General features: G+C 42.3%; 1 protein-coding gene across 3 annotated transcripts in view; it reads right to left on the reverse strand.

Moving 5' to 3' along the window:
• The window catches only part of LOC113990140 (glypican-5-like), a 359,722-nt gene that overhangs the window by 149,937 nt on the left and 184,461 nt on the right, over positions 1-25,324 (reverse strand). For all 3 annotated transcript variants that reach the window (XR_005563090.1, XM_027725265.2, XM_027725264.2), the window contains one exon: positions 218-338. Coding sequence is in view for 2 of the 3 variants with exons in the window: in XM_027725265.2 (XP_027581066.1) it covers positions 218-338 (121 nt within the window). In the remaining variant the exon portion in view is untranslated. The remainder of the gene's footprint in view (positions 1-217; positions 339-25,324) is intronic.

A 25,324-nucleotide genomic window follows, 5' to 3' on the forward strand; every position in this document is an offset into this window, starting at 1 on the left:
ACCATGGGGCATGGGAGTTCCTCTGTGCCCCTGCCACTGTGGACTCCAGTTCATAACCCAGGTGGCACAACAGAATCTTCTGCTGCCTTTAGTACAAGCCCACTCCATGGCTATTTCAGACCTAGGATCCCGGGAAACGTAAATGATGAGCTGTACCATGTAGTAATTTTACCTGCAGCTGTGTGATAAAATGCTTTTATCTTGGAAAATTACTTACATGATTAAAGTGCTGAAGTTTGTCAATTAAATTACTGATGAGTGGGTCCAATCCTCTGACTTTCAGTTCTGGATTATTAATTTGTGCCTTCAGTCCATTGGAAACAACTCTACTGGTATAACTGTAAAACAGAAAAAAAATAAAACATTGGTAACTGGAACCATGTCCATTGGAATCAAAAATCTTATTAAACAGGGCTTACAAAAAACAAATATTTTGTAAATGGGAACAAAAATTTGTAATAAAATATTTATGTTTTTAAATATTCCAGCCAGAATAAAAGTCATAGTTTCTTGCAGTATCATTCATCACTTCAAAAAATTCAAGTCATGAACCAACAGAAATTTCATAAGCCACACAGAGGTTCATTTCATTTCATTCATAACCAACATTCTCAAGTTCTTCCATGCAACTGATATTTTCCAAAAATTCTTTAATTATTGCAGAAACTTGGAGAATTTTGGTCAGAAATTCAACATTTTGAGAAGAAGGAAAAACCTAGCGAAACAGCAGTCTCACTTCAAAAACATTCAGACTCAAAGTGTGAGATTGGACTCCTCTTGCACCTGCTGCTCTACCAGAGCTCCTCCCTGTGCCTTGTCTGCATCAGAACTCAATAGCCCCCACACACAGGAATTGTCTTTAACCAAGTCCTGCTTTACCTGAGGAATAGCAGCTGTTGTCTAACCCACTCCTGTCACCCACAACTGTTGACTGAACAGTTTCTGACAGTCTTTTCTGGAACACACCACAGGGTATTCTCAAACCTAATTGGGATAGGGCTCCACCCATGTACTATCATGGGGAAAATTCCAGGGTTGTGCACATTTGGTCTCTACTTCTCTACATGCCTGTAAACAGTCTTTATGACTGAGACTCTAAAAGTCAGATTTCAGTTGAGGAGGTAAATTCATCAGCACATGTTTGCTGAATCCAGTGCTTCCTGGAAGTATCCAAATTCCTGCATGTCAGCTTCAGCGTTTATCCGTTTGTGTATGACTTGGGTTCAGCCCCCCCTCACAAGACTGCAAGTCCCAGAGAGCTACAGTGCAACCTTCTTCCGGCAAGTCATGCTTTGAAGGGCTGTATGAACCACTGAGTTCAGCACCTGTTTGTCACAAAGTGGATCAGGGATGTCTGCATGGCCAGTTAAGGATCAGAAAGTGACTGTTCCCAAACCAAACTCTCCCAGACTCACACACTCGCACGGGAGGATCCCAAGTTGGCATCTCTATAAGTGAGGTAGTAATTGGCTCTGCTCCCTTGGACTGAAACATCGAGAGAAACATCATGCTACATATTTCTCTTTGATCAGACCTACACACTTCGATATCCCAGATATTCTCCTATCAGTGAAACCTTCACTGTAAACCAATAGATGCTGAAGCTGAGGACAGCACTTCAAAATGGAAAAAAATGCCCAAATTCTATTAGAGAAAGACAATAGAAAGAGTTGGGGGGAGACCTAGCTCTCTGAATATATTTGTCCTATCTTAATTTCATTTAAGATGAACAACAAAGCTATGCAAACTGCTGGGAAAGCACACTGTAGTACCCTGCTGTTAAAGGTGTGACTTAGGAGGAGAAAGAACTAAGAATGGTCCACTTTCTTCAACAAATGTCACTTCTCAGGGGGAAAAAAAAAAAAAAAAAAAAAAAAAAAAAAAAAAAAAAAGAAAAAATTGTTTAGAACAAAGAATTGACAAAAAAAATCATGTTTTGCCCTAATAGTCAGATAGTTTTTAAAGGACAAACATTCAGGAAAACTTTTTTGAGTGAGTTTGTATTTTTTTGTCCATTGAGTCTTTTAAGGCAATGTTCTAATTTTTCTTGCTGTGTAACTGATCTGGAAGTATAAACTTTCATGATGCAAGGGCATGTCCAAAATAATGGCTGAGTTCAGATCTTAAAAGCAGACTCAGAGAGCTGGACTGATGTCCCCAGGAAGAACCCAGCTAAAGTATTATTTTCAAGTCAAGAGTGGTATGGGTCACATCAATCCACATCAATTCATCTGGACGATATAACAACACTGCTGTGTCTCACTCACATTTAGCTTTAGCTTTATTCACAAATCCTACTATTTGCTGAATGGTCAACACAGTTCACCATGTGAAAACACATGACTACATGCTGTAGAAGTACAGGGACACTTGACACAGCTTCCTGAGATCACCTAGTTGCAATACAGCAGAATTTCAATCTAATGGGCCAGCTCCTGGCCTCCACCAGTCTGTTTGGTGATTCCCTGCGTGTGTTGCTTTGATCAGAAACTCATCAACAGCAGCAAAAGGAAGGGTTTTCCTTTTCACCGCTCGTCAGCTCTCCGTTCAACCGCTGGTTAGAGCGACTGGAATTGCTCTAGAGGCTTATGTCACTATAGTCCAGGATAAAGAATGCAAAATTGCTTCCCCTCTGGGTTGGCTGGGGTGTTTTTTGACAAATGCTATTGTTTTTTTCCCTGTGAATCACAACCCTCCATGAAATGCCTCTAAGCAGTGTTTCAAACCTACAGCACTGCACAGAGTTTGCATAAAGACCATGGGTTCAGCATTTTTGCCAGAGTCCTCACAGGGACCCAAAATGGGGAAAGTCCATCTCAGCCAACTCATACATATTGCTGTTGCTAAATACACACTTTTACACACATCATTATCAGGAAAATAGGACCATTTGGTATGAATGAGTTTACAGTCCATGGAGGCACAGGAGACACTCGAATCCTTAAAGTTTCACGTGTTTAAGGACTTGCTCCTTGAAGCTCTAGAGATATGCATACATTATGCACAGATATTTCTGTTGCCCGGATTGCTTGCAGTTTGATTCATAACATGGATTACTTATATTTCACAAGTCAGAGTCTGCATGCATGAGCTGTGTGAATTCTGCGTCAGTTCCTTTATCTCCTTGGTCTAGTATGGCTGCACTGTGGCAGTCACCAATGACTACGACTAACTGCTAAGGTCAGGCTCCAGCAAGCCAGAACTGGCCCAGCTCTAGTCTAGAACATGACCTGCACAACTGGAAATGCTCACAAAACCAACTAGAGAGCTGTGGGGAAATAGATGTGATCTGCCCAATGAGTAGGGTAAACAGCTGATGGAAAGAGAGACAAAAGACTTATATGCAGAAACCAACAAAACCAGCTCTTGGGTTTTCCCGTGACCACCTGTAACGAGCTGTGCTTGTCCTGTGTGTTTCTCACCGAGAGATCAGTGCTAGACCAAACTCGAGCCTGGAAAGACTCAGATGGGGAGTTCACTGAAGATGGGCTACACCTCTCGAGGAGGAGACAGAGCAGAGAACTGCAGGAGAACTGCACTGCCAGAGAGAAGGGAGCAATTCCCCCAGTCCATCCCAGTCAAGAACCAAAGACTGCACCACAAACAAACATTATGTCCCTCTGACCCAAATCCCACCCTGTAAATTGAAAATCCTTCTACTAGCTCTGTATCACGCTAAAATGCTTTGAAATAAACACTATACATTTCCTGAAAGATAATCTGATTACTTTACTTCTTTGCACTATCTCAACCATTTTTTTTGTTGACATCAGATCCTGAATTACTGGAAATGTACATTAGGTAAGATCAGAAATTGGCTTGCTTTATTTAATAACCTGCAATTTAACTGAAATATTGTAGTATAGAATTGTTAACTCTGGTTAAAGCTCTAGTACTTTATTCAAACTAAACCCAGAAATGTCAGCAGGAATGGTCTGGAAAGTTGTATTAAAATATTGTCACTGGAGCAATCCTGAAAGTAACTGTTACACTGGTTCCCAAAGAACAGCATGTGCAGACAGAATTTTCATCTAGACCTCAAGCCTCAGGCCAATGTTATTCCACTGACTGATTGGGCTAAGCTACAATACCTTAAAAAGCAAAAAGTAAATTATAAAAATAAACAAACCAACCTCCCAAACCCAATTTTTCAGTATTTCAGAAGAACAGTATCAATTATTCTAGATCTCAGCTAGCAGAGCTTCTCAGAGGTTTTAAAGGTAAAAAGTGAAATGCTGTTTTCACATAGCATTGCATTTCAACTGAAGGCACACATTTTCATATTCTATATAAATAAAGATATATTAAGATATTTGAGTCTAAACGCCCATTTTGAAATAAAGCCTGATGATCTTCTTTTGTGTTCTGAAATATGTTCTTTTTAATTCCTAATATGAAAACATACCGAGGTACAGGGTTCCCTTAAAGACAAATAGGGCTTTCTAGATAGTTCAATAATTTAAAAACAATATACAAAATAGAAATAACTTGGAATTCCAGGCAAACCACTGCAGGAGCTGCATTAGGGATAGATGTAACCAGTGGCGATACTTAGCCACAAAAGCCCAAGGGACAGTTTTCACACCACTTCCTTCTCTGTTCCCTCTTCCCTGCAGGAGACTGTATCAGTCAGGATACTGCAGGCAGCTTTTCCAAGTATTATCCATCAACTTCCAGCTGGGAGACTATTTCCACTATTCCATATTCCTCAGAGCGCTGTTACCCTGAGCTGTGTCCCTGTGTCTAATGGCCTGCCCCTTTCCTGAATAAGTCAGCTCCAGCACACCCACTCACCAGGGGGATTATGGACCTCACCACATTCCAAATGCTTGGCACGTGCACTGAGTATTTCAGAATTAACTGCATTGGAAATTCAGGATTCCCGGAACCCAAACTCCATCTGAATTGCAGTTCTCTAAATTTTAGTTTTCTTTTCTCCACTTGAATATTTGGCCCAACACAAGAGGCATCAAAATTCTTATTTAACTGTGGAATAAACAGGACAAACATCACATGGCAAGTCAGAAAATCTGAGCCTCATATTTACTTCAGCAGAATCCAGGAACTGCCGTAAACATCTCTATGGGACAGAAACTGCTTTTGATGAAATAATTTGTCATACAACCTTGAGAGTTGCCACACATGGAGAATAAGAATAAAATGCACTGGCTACAAAACTAAATATACATTTGCTGAAATGTTTCTAATTTGTTGACCACACTTTTAGGAAAATATAATTACACTCTACACATCATCAAGGCAACAATTTTGAAGCAGAAATAATTTCTGTTATGCACTTTTTCATCTTTTTTGATGGTACTGGTTGAATAATTCCACTGTGATCAACAGGGGCTAAAACAGCAACACCTTTCTGAAACATACTGGCAAGTTGAAAAGTCTCTATGATTGAGACTCTAAAAGTCACATTTCACCATTTATCTCTTTGGTGTTATAAAAACATGACTGTCCTGTATTTTCTGTACAAATGCATAAACTGTTCTGTAAGAAAAACAACCCCTCTCCCCCCAACAGAAGAACACATGAAAAAACTGCAGACTGGACCACCTAAAAGAAAATATACGCTTTCTCACCCTTCCAAAAATCAGCAGTTGTCCCCCAGCCTGCTAAAGCCAGAGAAGTCTAGAGTAAGCCACTGTTTTTATAGCAAAATCATGAAAGTGTTGCAACAAAGCAAGACTTTACAGCAATCAATTGACATCCAGCTCTGCTTCTTTCATCTTAGTGCATAACTTAAACGGGAAACTACCCCAGAGATACACGTTGCCTGTAAACCCACCTGGAATGAGATGGCACTGTGCAAGTAATAACTGCAGAGAACTACAATGAGGACTTTTCAGTCCCCTATGTTTGACAGTAAGGTACTGGCCATAGGCTCCCATTTGCTAAGGGAATTCTGCAGTAACCTGGTTATTTCAGCAATATCCTCAGCACCCTGTCAGGGCAGACACCACCCACCACCACTTAATGACTCAGAGGTTAAAAGGTGAGAGGGGAGAGGGAAGGGAAGAGCTTTGAATGCGCCATTTAGGAAGAAGCAATGAGAAATACGGATAAGCTACTTAACTGGTCTTGAGATCCACTGAACAACTAATTCAGTTAAGTTAGGCATGGTTCACCAGACAGTGTGTTTTGTCTTATATTTATTCATAATTTGACCCTTGGGCTGGAATAGTTTGCCTGAAATTCAATTATGTGAATCCATTGCTGATTTACAGCAGCCTGTGGTGCCTCCAAATTAATAATTTTTGGACACTTCCCTTGTGGTTTTTAGATGCAGTCCTTTGGAGCATGTGACCCTCTGACCTACAGGGTCAGGATTTTCAAGGAAAACAGAAGTGTGCACCAACTATTAAGAGAAGTGACAGATTTTGACATAGTTCATCAGGATTATTGGCTTTGATCTGATTAACCCCTCTGCCCACTTCTTCACAGAACAGAAAGAACAAGCAGAACACATGGCAGCTGCATATCCCTTCCCTGGTCATCACAGTTGCTTGTCACTAAGTAACTTCAAGGAAGAAAATGCCATTTTCCTGAAGTGTTGTTGATGCTTAAACATGACCCTCCATGAGGAAGAGCCAGCCAGCACAGGATTCTCTTTAGACTCAGCTGTCCCTGAGCTGCTCCACATGATGACAGTGGCGGTGGGGGACTCCCTCCACCTCCTCCTGACCCCTGTCATTAGAACTGACCAACAGATAGGTTGTGCTTCATCTCTTGAGCGACTCCCACAACAGCCCTGCTCACAGAAATCATAGAATCAGCTGGGTTGGAAGGGACCTCCGAGATCATCAAGTCCAACCCTTGATCCAACCCCACGGCGGTTCCCAGCCCATGGCACTGATGCCACATCCAGTCTGTCCTTAAAAACCTTCAAGGACAGAGAATCCACCACTTCCCTGGGCAGCCCATTCCAATGGCTGATTACCCTCTCTGGAAAGAAATTCTTCTTAATATCTAACCTACACCTCCCCTGGCAGAGCTTAAGACCGAGCCCTCTTGTCTTGCTGATGGTTGCCTGGGAAAAGAGACCAACCCCCACCTGGCTCCCCCCTCCTGTCAGGGAGTTGCAGAGAGTGAGGAGGTCTCCCCTGAGCCTCCTCTTCTCCAGGCTCAACAACCCCAGCTCCCTCAGCCTCTCCTCACAGCACCTGTGCTCCAGTCCCTTCCCCAGCCTCGCTGCTCTTCTCTGGACCTGCTCCAGCCCCTCCAGGGCCTTTCTGAACTGAGGGGACCAGAACTGGACACAGCACTCCAGGGGTGGCCTCACCAGCGCTGAGTCCAGGGGCAGAATCACTTCCCTGGTCCTGCTGCCACACTGTTCTTGATACAGGCCAGGATCCACTGGCCTTCTTGGCCACCTGGGCACACTCTGGTTCATGTTCAGCTTCCTGTCAATCCAAAAAATGTCTTGCATCACACGTTTTGTCATTTCTGTACCAGCCTGGCAAACCTGTGTTACAGTCATTGAGCAACACAAGGCTGAGAGGTCTCCAAGAAAGGAACGATCAATCCACGACCAGTACCACCCTCTAGGAACTAAATGCACCTTCACTAAAATGTCACAATAAACACTTTATTTAAAAAAAAGAAAAAAATAAAGGAACTGCACCTTGATAAATTTACTGTCAGATAATCAGCAGCCATGAAAGAAAAAACTGCCACGGTTTGCAGATTTTGCTTTTGTCTTATAATTCAGCTTCTTTTCATCTACCCAACTTAAAGAATCAGTGCGTGAGTGCTTCATAGAATGAAATCATGGAGGATTTCATGACTCTAGCATTTATTTAGTAGCCTGATCCATTAGGTCACTTTGCTATTAGCTCCACTCACTCGAATGGGTCTATTCCTTGTTTATAGGAAAGGTTTCAGTCAGGCCTCTACTCGTGGCAGAACTGCAGTAAGAACATCTGAGACAGGTGAACTAACACGTAACACCCTGAACAGACACTGGGCAAGGGCACGTGTCAGGAAATCCTGAAGGCTGCACATGTTTCCAAGCCCTTGCATGCAGGGCTGCAGCCTTTGGTGTGACTGGTGAGAGTCACATAACTTCTTGGGAAACCTGAAAAACAGTGCAGCATTTTGTATTTTTAAGGAAAGAATCATGTCTTATATGCCAGTTTACAGCAGGACCAATTCTACTGGAGTAGGTGGAGTCACACCGGGTAAAATCTGGATACTTCTTTACGGACAAAGAAAAACAATTCCATGAATTCTAAATTATCAGCTGAGCACAACTGCTGCAATATTCTCCAAGAGAAAGATTTATCTTTTTTAAACCACCTATGTAAAGAGTTCCTTTTGAAATGATTAAATAAGTGCCAATGGACTACAAGAAAGCTCAAGTCTGGCACGTAAAGAGTTTAGATGCTCTGAAGATTTTGTGAAGCAGAACTATGACACTATGTGAATTCTGTCTCAGTCAGAACTATTCTAATGGGCTTCAGTGGAAGTTTCACAAATAATCTTGTTTATTAGCAATTATGGAAAACGATGAGACAAATACAGTGTGCTAATGTGATAATTAGAAAAGGAAAATCATAAAGCCAGACCGCATTTATAATGGTCTTTCTCCACTTCTACAGGGCTAAAAAAGACCCCCTGCAATCTAAATTATAAAGACAATTTTAAGACTGCAGGTATAAAACCAAGTTAGCAGAAGGCTTCAAGTGACTGGATAATGACACTCCATGAGCATCCTGAAAATCAAAGTGAAAAGCAACTCGGTGAAGGAATGAGCATGTAAGAGATATCAGTATCAAAAAAGATGAGTTCATCAGTTTGTCCAAAATCATGCTGAAAATGTACTGACCAGAGCTTCACAGGATTCTGCAAAATGCTTGAAAAGTGTTGTAAAAGAAGTTATTACAGGCTGCTGGTGAAACAGCTTTCATTCTTCTCCCAGGTACATGAAAAATTAATACTACCTTCAAGGCACACTGAAAGCACCAAAGAAATTTGTAGACGTTAATTGGACAATCTTTATTATGTCAAGGGAAAGAAACTACTTGCCTAGAATACCATCAGATAGGAAAGCTCTTTAATTTTAAGTGAAAAAAACTCTAAAGAACACACAAATGGTACCTCTAAACCCATCACACTGAATATAATGAGCAATGAAAATGGTACAAACCCAAAAGCTGATAACTTAACTGGGAACTGGCAGCATAAAGACCATTCCCCATTAAAAGGATTCCAGAAACAGAAAATAGAAAAATAAACAGTATATACTTATCAAAGTAGCATCTGTGGCCATTCCTAAGGGAAAAGAAAAGCTAATAGGAAACACCTTTTCCTCAGTAACTCTCAGGTCAGGGGAGAGCCTTCTTCAAGCACAAACAGAACATAGCCAAGCTAAATCCTGATGGAGAATCTGATTCTGCATCTCTCAGAGACTGGCAGCTCACACTGTTCTGAGGGCTGTGGAAAACAAAGGGCAACAGATGACTGCCAGATGGAAAACACTAGTGGAAAACAGGACTGACTCAGCAGAAAAGAAAACACAGTCCCAGGAGAGGAGAGGACTTGAACTCTTAGAAAAAAAAATAAAAGCAGACTGGCAATAAACCTCTCATCAGTGGAGAGAGAACGAGCATCAAGCAAGGGCTCACAGTATGTGCTTCATAGGACTTCTGGCAGGCCAAGGCAGTAAGAATCCAGTTGTCTTTCTGGAAGCTCTAATTGCAGATATTTAACGGTTAGTCTTGACAGACGACCATGGATATGCAAAAGGATATTCTGTGATCCTAGCACAGAAATTTTTATGAAGCAAAACAGGGAATATCTTAATTTGCACACTATCCAGCATATGCCACAGGGAGAAGACCCTGCCTGTGGCTCATTAAAAGCAAAGCAAAACAAAACAAAAATACATTAATACTAAGAGGTCAAAACCCCAACTCTCCTCAGAAGCCAGTTTCTCCAAATGCACTTAGGTACACATGGAAGATTAAAGAACAGCTGTCAATAATGAACACATGAACTGCAGCTCTGTATGAACTCAACTCGGGGACTGAACTGTGCCCTCAAACAGCCTTTGCCTAATCTCCCTGGTTTGAGCAGCGAGCCGTTCCCACTCATCCTGCAGCTCCCACCCCACAGCCCTGGGTGTGCACTGGGACGCTGCTGGAGTCTCACAGCACAGCAGGACCACTGTGCAGCGGCACTGCTCCTGCTGCCATTCCAAGTTTCTTGTCTCCATTTTTGGTACTTTCCATAGCTGTGATCCCCAGGCTTGTTTCCACAGCCTTTCATCTACCCTGCTGATTATGCCAACGTGATCCCAGCCTTCCTTCCTATTTTATGCCAAGGAGGCATTTGGATAGACCAGGCTCATTCCCTCTTCCAGGTTCAAGCATAAAGCAGCTGAGATTTGCACTTTCTGAACCACTCTCACTTCCCCTGGCTACTCTGGCTCCTTAGGGATGCCTCAGACTATTATGGATTCTAAACATGCACTAATGCACATACATTGGATTTCAGTCCCTTATACAGTTTTCCCAATATCTTTGTGCAGGGCTATTCACTGCAATTCGTATCTGTTTCAGTGCCTCCACTTCTGCCCAGGTCTTAATATCTTACAGCAGGTGTTTAGTCCTTTAGCCACACGTGAAAGAGTTATTGACCCTTTCTTGGTTGCAGGAGTGCAAAGTATGAAGTTCTAATTTATTCTTATTTACAGGTTAAAAACTTCATCAGTAAGAAAATGATGCTAAATTTTATATAAGTAAAAAGTAAATAGGAGGCCTTACTGCTGTATACAAAGAGATCAGACACTAAGACTTCCAAATCTCCTGACTCAGAGTTTTTTGCTTAATCTTTTCCACCATCAAGACAGCCGAATTCATCATTCCAAAGCACACAAGTTTTATTCCTTATAGAGGAAGCAGTATTTTATTACAGAAACTATGAGCTACCTCTCCAGCTCACCAGCAGACACATGCATTTCATCCAGCTCCTCCCTTTTGCAACTCGCGAACTGGCACAGATCAGGACAATGAATGTTTATTGTTCCCCAAATGGAAAACACCAACAGCCAAAATGCACTCAGCATATCCTGTGTCACTGCTTGATGGCTGCAGGCACTGGATCTGGCTTAGCTGAGTCACCATTATCCTGGAGGCAATCTCACTGCTGGAATTCCTCATGGAAACACCACAGCACCACATGGGTATGTGCTGAACACAGACATCTTCAGTGCCAGCTTCATGGTTTGGAAGCAGTTTAGGCATGTGACACTTTTCATTTGTTCTAGCTTTTATCTAACTAAATATTTGATGCAGTAGTTCAGTATCTAGCAAAAATCATTGCTATTATTGCTCCTGAAAACACTGCAGAAAATGTTAGTAATAGTAAAGGGCAATATGGTCTAGTTATGGAGGTAAAAATGTCTCTGCACTTGCCCAAGTCTCTGCACTTTACCCAGGTCAAGGTTGAAGAGCTCAAGAGTAAGGTGGGAAACTGCACAGCCTCTGTTCATGTTTTTGTCTTTAAATACAAAGCACTGTTTTCCTTGCTCGAGTTATTTCTCACAGAAATAACTGCACTAGAGGAGAGGTCAAATGTAGAAAGATTTTCCCGTCATCACAAATTCAAAATGGAGCATACTTATACAAAAATCAATTTACTTGCCCAATACTGTTCAATTTTTCTGCTAATACTGCTGGAGATTTACATCTGGTTAAAATTGTTCCTTTTCACAATTTAGCTTCTCTCCTGCTTGACTTTGCAGTAAGGTCACAATCCCGAGTTCATCATTTCATACTTTGCTGCCCCAGAGACAAATAACAATACAAATTCACACAAGTTCTCTGCACTATTAAAAACATCAAGGACAAAATTGTTAGAGGGAAACACATATTAGACACAAATGCACATGCCACACATATTGTGCAGAAGAAAATCGAAGAAGAAAAATAAGGACAGGGAATCCCTTTTCCCCTGCTGCGAATGTTCTCCTCTTAAAAATCCAAGTGTCACAGAGACTTCTGTCCTGTAGAAACCTACTTCAATCATGGGAAGCACAATCTTATTTTTGATAGCTATTTCTAAGCTGGATGATAGCAAATGGGAAGAACAGCCACTTCTGACATATTTGCAAGTTAGTGGCACGTTTCCTCTACAGTTTGGATTTCTGTTGCGCAGATTCCCTTCCCTTACACCCCTGCAAGAGATTTAACACCTCTGTGATAGATACAGACAAAATAAAAACACTCCCCATAAAATCCCCAAGTAAGCAAACATGAAGCAGATCATGAGACTCACTAAAGACAGGTAAACTCAAATGATCTTCCCATCACACATATAATGTAGTACACCCACAAACTTTTATTTTTTACTTTTTACCTAGAAGTTATAGACACCTGAAACCAGAAAAATAAACCTGCTGAATAATGTAACATGGAAAAAACCCCAAGCCTAACAGGACACTGTGCTAAACACAACAGAGGGACTGATGCTGCAGTGATGGCAGGGGACTCTCCTGCAGCCCTTGTCTACAGAAAGCCCATGCTGACATGACTTTTTTTGCATATAAGTATAATCACAAATAATCTGTTTAGTAATAACATTCTACTATTCTCAGTTTATATTTAGGGGATGAAGTTATGGTGCGTCAAGTAGGGATCCTAAAAGAACCCTGTCCCATCCAATTCCTATTTATCATCTGAACCTAAAAAACTTAAGCTCATACTTGGAAGGAACCAAATGCTGCTCTCCCAGGACCACCCACCCACTACATCCTGCTGGGTCCTCTGGTTTAGAGCAACAAGAATAAACAGGTGCCTCTTCCACCCTCCCAGATAAAGGCATACTGATCCAACTGGTCTGTCACCCGTTACATGGCTGGAATCCTTGCCTCCAGGTGCAAAGCTGCACTTGGAATCTCTTCTCAGCCCTCTTGGCATGCTGTAAGGATCAAGATGCAATCTCCATTACTGCACTCCAGGCACAAGGAGACACCAGCCCATGGTCAGCACATACCCATGGATGGGCTGGCACGGGTAAGGCCTGAGGAATCCTCGCTCACCCGCTGGGGGAGTGAACAAGCTGCCTTTTCATGGTTGCTCCCAGAGAACACCATGGGCACTTCACTGCACAGCACAAGCACTTCCCACAGTAAGGGACAGAGGTCAGGACCTATCCAGCAGCTCGTTATCCTTTCTGTGGACATAAGGTGCAACACAAAGTACTTGAGAGCTTGAGTGTGACCATCCTCGGTTAAAAATGGAGCTGATACTTTCAAGTGGTTGCCATGGGCCAAGCAGATAGAGAGCTCTTTCCTCAAGCTCAATAGCTGCCCTGACCTGTTTGCTTTTTCAAGTCCTTCCTGAGATGCAAAGAGCTTCTGCTCACCACACACAGTGAAGATGACATCCCTCAGCATGGGAAATATGTACCTGCTCAGGCATAAGAAAAGGTCTACAAATATTAGGAAGAAAAAAAAAGACAAGAGGACTGGTTTTGTTTTTCTGCTAAAAAAAAAAAAAAAAAGGGAAAAAATAGACAGGAAGTCTCTTTTTTCTTTTTCTTTTTAAGATATGTACAGTATTTAAGAACACAGAGAAAGAAAGTCATTTTGAACACAAGACAAAAAGAATGAGAGAATACCAGGCAGTTTGTTGTGGCACAACTATCAGCTACAAAGCACCACTTGTTATCTATGTGCTAAAAATACCGTGATGATTAACGGCAAGGACCAAGGAAAAAACAAATAACAGATGAAGAATAAATGATGTAAGGATGTAAAGAAAAAAAAAAAAGCTTGTGACATTTCAACATTTACAATAGGATCTGAATAGGCTTCAGTTGTCTATGGCATCATTCATCTTTGAGGTATCCTGAGGAACTTCAGCGAGGGGCGGGTTGGACTGGTGCTACTGTGACTGATGGCAAATGTAACAGGGATTAGTCACTAGAAACAGCTCACAAGTATTACAGCTGGTTTTCAGCAGGTGGAAAAACTTTGCAAGTCTACACAGCTAATGCTGTTGGATACTTAATTCCTCTTTTGAGTAAAATGCCAAGCACAGCACAAGGACGATGCACATCACATGGTGATGGATATTCTGAGGTGATGGACTCAAATTCTTCACCAAGTGTCTTCTCCCTTATTTAGGAAGTTCCAGGCAGGCTGACTGCTGGTGAGGATGGCACCTTTGACCAGATAAAAGAGCTGCTGGTCACCTTCACGTTATTGAGTTCCCTTAACTATGGCATCGGCTTACAGAGACAGGGCTGAGCAGAAGGAAGTGATGGAGATGGTGTTGGGTTGCCATGGCACCAGTGGGGTTGACCCCTAGGAAGGCGTCCCTTTTGAACACCACCTCTGGTGGTACTAGCCCAGACCCTGGCTCCTGCAGAGGGAGATGGAGCAGAGACAGTCATCTCTGACACCTCCTCTGCTGATCAGCTGGCACAGACAGACTTGTATTGTGACTCTGCACGATGAATACCGTGAAGGGAAGGGACACACAGGAACCCAGGGGCCTCTGCAGCCTGACTCCTGCTCTGGCTCCAGCACAAGGGACAGAGTCCCACACTGCTCCCTGAACAGGCACAGACCCCATCCTCTTTTCCTGTAACAAGTCAGAACCAACCTGGCCACTCCAGTCCCATTCACAGCAGTGCAGCACAAGCCAAGGATACATATCCTTCCTTGAGCTCTTTCTCAGGACCTCTTCAGCCTTCCAGGCCAAGCATAACATGAGGACCTGAATGGCAGCCAGCACAGGGGAGGATGTGTCCATGTGTGTATCCCTGTGTGTCCCTGTGATGTCATAGCAAACACAAAAATACTCCACTTAGAGAGTGGCTAAAGAATCTTACATCATTAATTGAAAGGTTTTCACCAGTTAAAGACTGCCTTAAAATCTGAAGAAAAAAAGATTTCTGAATCCTTTTCACAGTGATTTGGAGAGGAGAAATTACTTTATGCACAACTCCACTGGCTTTAAATGCTGGAAAAGACAAGAGGAGCAAGAGAAGGATGAAGCATTGACTGTAATGTCCTACCAGTGCACAGAAAATCTTTCACCAAAGTAACTGCGTAGAAAAGCTAAAAACCAAGTTCTCATTTTACACAATTGCTATTAAGTATTTCCTATCAGGAATGGCTAAGTATTTTCTGCAGACTTTTATTAAACATGTCAATTCTCTACTCTCTGAGATTACATTTAACAAACAATTAATGAGAACAGGCTTTCAAATGAGATTAAAATGAATCAAAAAAGATGTGGGGAGTGAGGGAGTAGTTCATTGCTTCCATTTTAGATGGGGCATCTCCTTCTATGATGGCAAAAAAATTAACCAAAAAAATTCGAGATCAATTTGGCCAAATGTAAATTATTTCTCCTAGTTTTCTATTTTAGTGTATAAACTAAGAGTCTATTAATCCCTGAGGTGTACAAACTATTTCAAAGTATCTGTCTAGTTTTACATATACTTACAAGCTTCTGTTTGGATCTTGCCTTGGCATGAGAGTAAATACTATCAGAAACAACTTGCCTCCACGTAGACAGTTATGCTCAGCAATAATGATCTCTCATCTATTTTGAAAAAGCATCTCAGAAACTCTAACGACAGCTCTCCCCCTGGCAAATGGTGCAAACACAGCAAATTGCTTGGGGAAAAAACCATTTAATCAGTGTTTTACTAGTTTTCATCTTGAAGAGAGCAATATATGATCCACATGAAAAGGTAAGACATAAAACTATTACAAATTACTGGATGATTAGCTCAGCCCAGGCCAAATCTGTCAGGGATCAAATGGCTTAATGCCACTGCTCTACAAGGGATGTCTGCAACTTGGAGAAACAGAAGTAAGAGCCACTTGTGAGAGCACAACAGGGTGGTCACACCGTGAGGATGCAGCTGCCCAAGCTATCACACAGGATTCATCAACAGGAACTCTGAACTCTGAGCAGACTATGAACTGCATTTCTTGCCCATGTGCAGCCATGTCTTCAGCCCCCTCAGTGCCAGGGACTGCTTTCCCAGCTGACACACTTTCTCCTTCACAAACCCTCCTGGTTTTGCAGGAGTGGGTTCCCACACTAGTGGACTGGACTGCAGGCTTGAAAGCTTAGTCACGAAAACATTTGGTCTTCCATATGCACAAATCCATGGGGAATACTCCTGGATTTAAAGCTGAACCACACACACTGCAGGGCCTTTGTCAGTAATCAGGTAAAGAGACATATAAAATCCATTCTTAAAATCAGCAAGTAAAAGCTTTTGATGGAGATGCCACGCACAGAAGCTGTAAGATGATGTTATGGTGCTCATGGCTCATAGTGCAGGTTAATGAGTAACCAGGCAGAGGGGTCTGCACTGTGTTTCTGGGAGGTATCATTCTCACCTCTAACACAACAAAGCCAGGGGAGAACAGGCTGCTTTTAGGAGCAGCCCATAATCTCTGCTGAATGCTCCAGCCAAAGCCCTGCCAGGTACCACAAGCCATCCCTCCAACAGCCAGTTCAGCACAGGCACAAGAGGCAACTGGAGAAGCAGTTGCAGAAGCTGTTGCAGGACTGCCTTGCTGAGGAGGCAGTGTGCATGTCTGCACATTTTCCACACTGGTGTGTTACTTCACTCAGCACATGGGAAGGGAATGAGAATCCCATGTCTTGTTCACCTCTTACACCTCGTCTAAAAATTCTGTGAATCAATCACAGGAGAAAAGAGACTGACAAGAAAATAACTAGTTTAAGAAAACAACTGAAAGCCATTGCATAACTCCCTCTTACTTTACCTGTCCCACACAAAGCAGCATAACTCCTATATCATTACTATTTGATTGCAAACCTGGGCAGAGCAGGATGGCTGGAACCTCCGACAACCCTGCAATGACACAGCTAATACTGGTCACAGTGACAGAATCCCTCCAGCACAGTGCAGTGTCAGCTCCACTTGGCTCTGTTTCACAGGTCCCCAGGTTTGTGGGGCTGTTAAGCCACTGCTTGTCACTACTGAAAAAAAACTTTGAAAGTAATGGAAATGGAAGAAGCAGCTCCTAGTGGTGGTAGTAAAAGTAGTTTTCCCAGCAGGAAAACAGCAATGCCTGTCACACACATGGATGGCACAGCAGGGACAGCATCTCAGAGTGTTTGGTGGCTGTAAGACACAGCAAGAAGCTGACAGGGTTTGAGACCTGCCCCAAAGCAGCTCCTGAAGACCACACCATCTCTACATTTCTGCACCTGCTCCATGCAAGCGCCTCTTTTTTTTTTTTTTTTTAAAGCAGAGCAAATATTTTATTCATAAAACCTGTCTCCGCTTGTCTTGCTGAAAACCTGCTCTCTGCTTTCTTCAAACCAGTCACAGTAGTGACCAGAGGCAGCCAGCACAACAGGCTGACATGTAAATACAGCTCCAGGCAAAGTCCTGGCCATGCAAGGATCCTGTGGCAGCATGCCCCCCCCTAGAAGGCACCTGGGCTCACAAGGAAGTACAAATGCAGTACCTTCAGTAAGATGCTGTACCTTCAGTAAGAGGCAATGATTAATCACACAGCTGTATGCTGGTGGGAGTGGAAATGAAAAACTAGCATCCTCATTATTTAATGAAAATTAGAGCCCAGCGTGCCATAAATTGTCCTCAGGTTTTATTTTTACAAAGAGAAGGTAAATCGTATATTCATTGCTCCTTCTACAGATATCTCAGAATTTCTTCAGTTAGCCCTTGAATATAAAAGAAACTGGAAATGCAATGGCACAGTTAAATCCAATATAGAATTAAGCAAACCCTTACTCACTCTGTGATTTTCAGGGGCAGGGGGAAGGGAGAGCTGTTGCCTAAATTATTCCTGCAACTTTACTTGGTTAGTTCTCCAGCAGCTCTAATCTATCTCATTTGTAATCTCTCCCAACTGCAGGAGGCATGTTGGAATTGCCAAAGATCAGCTCACCAGCACATTTAGCCCTGAATTCCTGTTTCTGGCAATTACCTAACTTCTAACACTTCCACGAGGGAAAAAAGAAAAGTTTTCACTGTAGAGCTAACAAAAGGAATTTTTCTGAGCCAGGATGCCAGCTTGTAGCCTCAAGCATTAAACTGGGTTACTGAAGTTTACATCTTGTCTCCACCTTTCCTCCCAGAGATATGTCATTTACACTATAGTTAAGCTGGTGTACTTTTCACTGGCCTTCCCAAAAACAAGACACAGAGGGAACTTCTTACCCAACAAGAGATGTCATGAGGCTGACCCAAGGATTGAGAGGGCTGACGTGTCTTCTAGGAGTCATACTCAGCCACCAAAGGGAGATCCAGAGCACTTGGTAACTGAAGTTACACCTATGGCTGTAATTAACTATCAAACTCCTGTCCGTGGCAGGATTTTATATTTTATATTTTTATATAAAAGGAGTGTATTAGTGCATTTCCCTACAAAGCAAGCAAGCAAAAATTTCTGATTCCAAATAAATCTTTAAGCTTGGCAACATCCAAGCAAAAGCCAGTACTAGGTTTTATGACAGAGCACCAATAACATTCCCAAAGTGCCCAAGGTACCCTGAGAGGGCCAGGGATGGGAGCTGGTCTGTCCCCCTAGATGCCTGTGACATTCCTACAGTCTTCACACAGACAGAACTGCAAACATGCTGCTGTCACTTCAACATATTGTGAGTGAGTGAAGGAGACTTGTACTGATAATTACATACCTACTAAATTCTGATTTTTGGTAGGAAAGAAGCTCAACACTTCCCAGTTCCAGTTTAAAAGCCAATGCAGTAATTTTCTGTCACTTCCCTGTGCTCATTTGACGTGCCAATCATAACAGGTAACCGGCAGCAACTGCATTTCCACTTCAATGTAATTTCAAGTAACAACAGCACATGTATGGCTGAAGAGTGATTAGTACCAACACTTCTATCACAAGATAAGAGGAACAATATTACTGCTGAAGTTCATCTACAGCTTGTGGAGTCATCGCTCCTACACAATTCCCAAAGTTCTAAAACTGCCTTCAGCCGGGAGAGTGACTCTCTGCATGACATTGTTAGAGCTGAGCAGGTTTAAAAAAAAAGCAACTCTTTGTGAATTACTGTGTATTAACTCAGCAGAAAGGAAAAACCCAGTTTGCATGGATTCTACTGAAAAAAAGCAAGGAGCTTTGGTTCCATTAAACCAGCAATTAAACTATTACGTTCCTGAAATCATAATTTTATAGTTAAGTCTAAAGCAATGAACAATTTAAAACAGAACCTGGCTAGGGATGTTCCGTACAGCCTATGAATATTCAGCAGCAATTTGAACCTTGAGCTCCCCCTTGTGCCGCGCAACTAAATTACGAACTGAGCAATGGGGTTTTCCTTTACCGGCTCGGGTGGCACGGAATTTTGCATGAGTGGATCCAAGAATGTGTTAACCCTTCACGAGTGGTTAATACCATCTATATCAATGTAGTGCAGCACCTGACTGGAAAAAAAGACTAAAGGTATGTAAGAACAAGAGGTTTGTACTCGTGCTCAGCTCACAAAAGTATTAATATTTCTTAATGTTGCTGACACGTCAAAATGCAGCTGCAGCTTAATGAATGTGATACATGTGTGGTGGGGGAAAACAGTTTTCCCCCTGCAGTTATAAAATGGTAAAACCCCAGGGGTTGGTGACCCTAGAAGTTTTGAAGTTTTACCCAATGAGCACTTCTGCAAAATATAAACATATCACACTCAGAACGGAAGAGAAGGTAGTTGTAGTTTGGTGGTAGAAGTGGTAGCCATGTTCTGAGGCCACGAGGAAGGGGCTCGGAGCCCCTTGGGGCCTCTGGGGGCCCCCCAGCCCCGGCTGGGGGGGGGGGCTGCAGGGACTTGGAACAGCGTAAGGCTGGGCTAAGTACCTGTAGCTGAAAGCTAAAGAAGTTTTCTCCACCGTGAGTGAGCAGAGAGAGCAGTAGCAGTGTCCAGAGATTGTGGCTGAGAGCCAGCAGAAGATAAGCAGCAGAAACAGCATGCAGCTGAGCAAGAAAGACACAGAGTTGTCTGAGAGAGCCGAGAGAGAGAGAGAGAGAGCAGCAGAGAGAGAGGAAGTTGGGGTAAGAACTGAAATAAAAACCCCAAACTCCTTTCGTGACCTTTCCTAAGTGGAAAGGATGGACTCCTACTGAATGGAAGTCCTAAAACTGCAGCAGCTAAAAAGCTCAGAGGAAGAATGTGGAGGGGGTGACCTTGGCCCCCCCCCCCCGCTGCTTGAGACAGAGCACAGAGCTCTGTAGGGAACTTGAATCCCCTGTGAAGATAAGGACCGTCACGAAGACCCCTGCGCTTCGTGATACGACGTGGTGATAGCGCCCTTGTCCTGGGAAACGCAGCCCACGGAGGAAGACCCTCGTCTGAAGACGAGTGGCCGAGGGGCTTGGATACCCCTCGTGTGCATTGGCGGAGATCCAGCTACAGCTGCATGAGAAGAGGATAGATGCCTGCTGCCTTAGAGACATTGCTGCTCTGAGAGTGAAAAGGATCTTTCCTTCTTCCCTCCTGGACTTTTATTTGGAGGGGAGAAGAGATTCGATCCATTTTAAATACTTATGTCATGGTAGAGATAGCTAAGATTGTATATAATGTATTGTAGTATTTATTTGTACAGTCACTGTAATATATATTCCCTTTCTCTCATTTTGAGTCTTGTGTGGTTGTCTGGAAAAACCCATCTCACACTGGGTTGAGATGTGGGAGGGGGCTTGGACTAGGGAATTGGATTTTTGGGGTTCTCAAACCATGACAACATGTTACATGCAAAGTGTAGGATCCAGATTAATTGTCTTCACAGATTCCTTCATTTTGACCAAAACACAGTTTGTGACGTTTTTCATGAATATTGCTTTTTACCTGAATCCACATAACCTGAGGCACGTAGTGCAATGGAAAAATGGTCTCTGAAAAAGCAAGTGTCACCTCTAGCCTCAGCCTAATGTTTTGAAGACAAAGAACACCACAGGCAATAGCTATGTAGACAACAAATGAGACTACCTCAAGGACAGAGTTTGAGGCCAGCCATTCTAACCCCTCACTCCAGATTTATTCTTTTATTCCAAAGTAATAGCTCATCTATGAATTGATAAGGAAAATACAGTTTGGTTACATTAGTTTCACTACACTGTGGGTAACTAATGCTGACACCTGAGCACTCCAAGAATGGCAATCATCAATTTCAACAATAGGGAAGTGTTTCTTCAAGCAAAGTTCCCTGTTTGAAATAGAAATATCATTCTCACAAGGAAAATCTGTAGCTGTTAACTGAGTTTGGCTTATAAACCACATACAAATAGAACTCTCCCAAAAGTGACACTGCTTAAAAACCAAACTAATACACCTATAAAATACATCTTAAAATGTATATTAAACTTTCCTTGCACCAGAGATTATATCAAGCTGAAACGCTGCTCTCCTTAAAACCAAATAGGAATTAGATTTGATGAGAGCAGGACAGGATCAGGGGGCTGAAGATTCTTTGGAGTATTTTAATAGCTGTCATTTACATTTGTGTTTGAGGGTGTGGGTTAGAAGACACTGCCTGACAGGTACTTTGCCATGCTTTGTAAACTTTAAAAAATGAGATATTTTGAAATATTTAGAAATTGCATTTATATTGAAATACGAAAGAATATGTGTTCATTAGAAGTCTGTGGTCTGACTGTTGTTTTTCTGGGCCTTCAAGCACAGCTCTGCACAGGGCTGCTGTAAACCTGCTCTTCCTGGGATTGATGGCTGATGTCCACTCTCCTGCTCTGGTTTCTGGAGCAAGGGATCCCAGTATAAAGGCAACAAGTTGACACATGAGGTCTGTAAACGTGTGGACTGTAAGAGCAGGCTGTGTTTTTTAATCCTTCATCCCCCCCAGGTTCTGCAAGTCCAGGAAGGCTCAGATTGCCTTCCCTGCATCCTGGTGTTACTGCCTGGGAATCTCAGAAACAAGTCCCAGCTGGGAGCTGTGCCTGTGAGGATGATGTGAACACACCACTGATGTCCACAGAGAAAACAGATCTCGTGGTACCCTGCACAGCATAACCCCTCGGTCAGAGGAGTCTGCTATATGGGAATTTCTGAGATTAGAAACACACTTTAAGTGACAAATTCTGGTCTTCCAGTAGATAGATATGTGTAAAATAAAAACTGTGCACCAATTGCTGGCAAAACCTGACTCCTGGATAGACCTGAGACAGGTGCAATGGAAACACAGCCCATTTTCTTTCTCAGTAGATAAAACAATATTAGGAAAATCAGCTCCTTTAGGGCAGTGCTTGTATTCATAAAAAAGTCTGCAATTTTTATCAGTCACACACCTCTTCCAGAATTTTCTACTGCATGCTAAACAGGTAGACAATTCACAAAATATGAATAGCCTTCAAATATCCTTGTAGGTTTTTTCAGTGGGGTGGGGTTTTTTGTTTGTTTGGGTTTTGGTTTTGTTTGTTTTGTTTTAATACTGTCTCTAATTTCTCCATAATTTTTTATGATAATGATTTTGTATTTTTTTCCCAGACACAGGTACTGATTTGCACTGGGCTGGATGCAGATCCCCATGCAACGAGCACAAATTAAGCAGCCTCATCAGATGAGCATTCCTCATTTCCAGTTTAGGATGTTTTTGTGATCTTTCAGGCAGTCTTAATATCCCGTGGATATGGGCAATGCTGATTTAATAATCACACATGGTTTTACTCAGAATGTTACCTGGCACTATGTCAAATGCCTTAGAGAAATCTAGGTTTGTTAACAGAGTTAACTGTATCAAACTTTTGTGAATGTCAAGAAAAATCCAGCATTGAGATTGTCTGATAAGATCCTCTGCTCATAAACCAATATTCCCTGGAACTGTTACCACCTTTAGGTTCTTTATTATTTAGGTCCCACATGACCCTTCATAACTGCAATTATCAAACTAATTGCTCATCACTCACCTGAGCAATCCCATTCACTGATTCTGGAACAGTGATACATCATGAGCTTTTACTCCCAGGTTTTCCAAGCAGTCCTTGAGCAGTAAATCCATTTTTGTGTCTTTGCAGACATTTGTCCACATGGGCTGTGCAACTGCTACCTGAGGGGGCCATGGAGAGACATCAGCACCTGGTCAGACTGTGGTTTCAACCTCCAACAATTACAGGTGTATTTTTTCTTCAAGCCTAAGCTGTGCACAGACTGTGCCTGTGGTGACACATTTCATGGAGAGAAACAAAGCAACAGGGCAAACCCAAGCACTATCGTTGGCAACCAAAGGTTGCCTTGTATTCACAGGAGTCGGGTACCCTTCCATTCACCCTTCACACCCTCAGCAAATCAAAGCAACTTCTGTTAGGACCATATCTACCGCAAATGAAACTGCTGTTTCCCTTTGTCTTGTAAAATGAATTTGCTGCTTTTTTTTCCAAATAATTTAATTTTAGCCTAACTCTGCTATTGTAAAAACCCCAAGGGCAAGACTTGCATTGATATTAGAAGGACACTTGGCTAAACCAGACTGATGTTACCATTCTCCCTACTCCTTTCTCTGGGATAAATGCACTCGATCCTCTGGTCCTCAGTGTGAGAAACTACCACCTGAAATGTGAATGTTTCTTTGTTCCCACACACCATTTCCCGTAAGGATCAGGACAACTTAACCTCTAATTCCTGAGCACCACCGTGCCTTGGGTGACATGGTCAGCCCTGGAAGTAAGACACTGCAAAAGCAGTCAGGTGATGTCCCCACAGCTGCAAGATTCAAGAAATCTGATAAGTGTGCAGATTTAAATACTTAAGCATAATCAGCATACTCCTCCCTCCTCTTGCTCCCTTAACCTTCCTTCCTAAGGAAGAATGTATGAGCTCCCCTTTACATCTGCCACCGCTCTTCCCACAGCTCATCCTACTATTCACAACAGGAGTGTATCAATCACTATTTATAGTCATAAAAGATCAGGAGGATATATCTTGAAAATTAAGACTTTTTACGTATTTTAAAAGAATTCTTTTCCTTCCTCATTTTCCATAGCAAAGTAGAGAAGAAAAAGAAAATAGAAATAAAAGTGCTTGCAAAGCCAGAGAAAAAAAAAATATTACATAAAATAATTTTTTAAAATTTTCTTTCTTCTCTTTCATTCAATGGTAAATGAAAAGCAAACCCCCAGAACCTCCTCATGAAAAACTCCAGACTGGGAATATTTTTGGTTTTATTGTTGTTGTTGATTGAGCTTGCACATCTGTGAATTAAAAAGAGCTACCATTTGGGGAGAATGTTTATCTCTTCTGTTGAAAATGTCTGTTAGTTTTCAAACATTTAGAGTTTTTTAATTAAAAAAAAAGGAAAAACATTATCAAGTGCCCCCCACTTTCTAAGCAGAGCACAGCAAAAGGCTGACCATTAGATGGCCTGGGCACACAGACTAAAATTAAACTTGTGAAACTTCAGCTTGAGAGTGTGTGTTTCTGGGAGATAAACATGTAAAGAGTTATAAAATATCAAAGTTAATCTACTGTTGTCTCTCTTTTATTCCGTCCGTCAGCTCTTTGGATTAGACTACACAGCTTCACTACCATGCACTAGCAATAGAGTAGATAGAAAAATCTTTTTTATTATTCTTTCTTTAGAGAAGACAATTTTCAAAGCCTGATTATAAATCCTTGGCTGGCAGGAATAACTACCAGAAGTATTGTGTAAGAAATATATTCTCAGCACAATGCAAAAGGCTTTCATGGTGGATTTGGGGAAAGTAATGAAAATTATCAATAAACCTCAAACTGGGCAGACATCGTACCTCTCCACACTAAGTCTAATAGCTTACCTTCACATTTGCATACCATCCCTCATTTCATATTTTTAGTTACAGAGCAGGTGCTTTTAGACATTTTTAATGCATCTACACATTTCTGCCTTTCATTCCACTGTATCCCTTCAAGTCTGAAAAAGAAAATGGCACCAACCCTGCATCAAATCACTGGCTGTGGAATGTATCAACAGTGACTGTGCCACCTTTCTGTATCATAATATGAGTTTCAACGGCAACTGTGGTACAGCTGTCCCAAAACCATGAACCCTACCCAAACTGCGTGGATGAAACAGTGCAGGTGGGCACCCTGCCTGCACCCGTCCAGTGCAGGGGATGCTCCCACTCAAACACCTCTCCCCACAAAACTCTGCTCTGTTATTACCAGCAAAGATCCCACTGCACACTGTCAGACAGGGCTGGCAGACTTTAGTGACCCTGCACAGCTCAGTGACACGAGCACAGAGATCACCCAGCAAACAGTCCTGGGTGCCCGCACACACGCTGCTGAGGGAGGGCAGGGTGGGGTGTCTCAGGGTGTGCCACTCTGTGCTTTGTGTC

This window comes from Pipra filicauda, unplaced genomic scaffold (assembly GCF_003945595.2).
Source record: "Pipra filicauda isolate LSUMZ 115617 unplaced genomic scaffold, ASM394559v2 scaffold186_size1760508_pilon, whole genome shotgun sequence".
NCBI classification, from domain to species: domain Eukaryota; kingdom Metazoa; phylum Chordata; class Aves; order Passeriformes; family Pipridae; genus Pipra; species Pipra filicauda.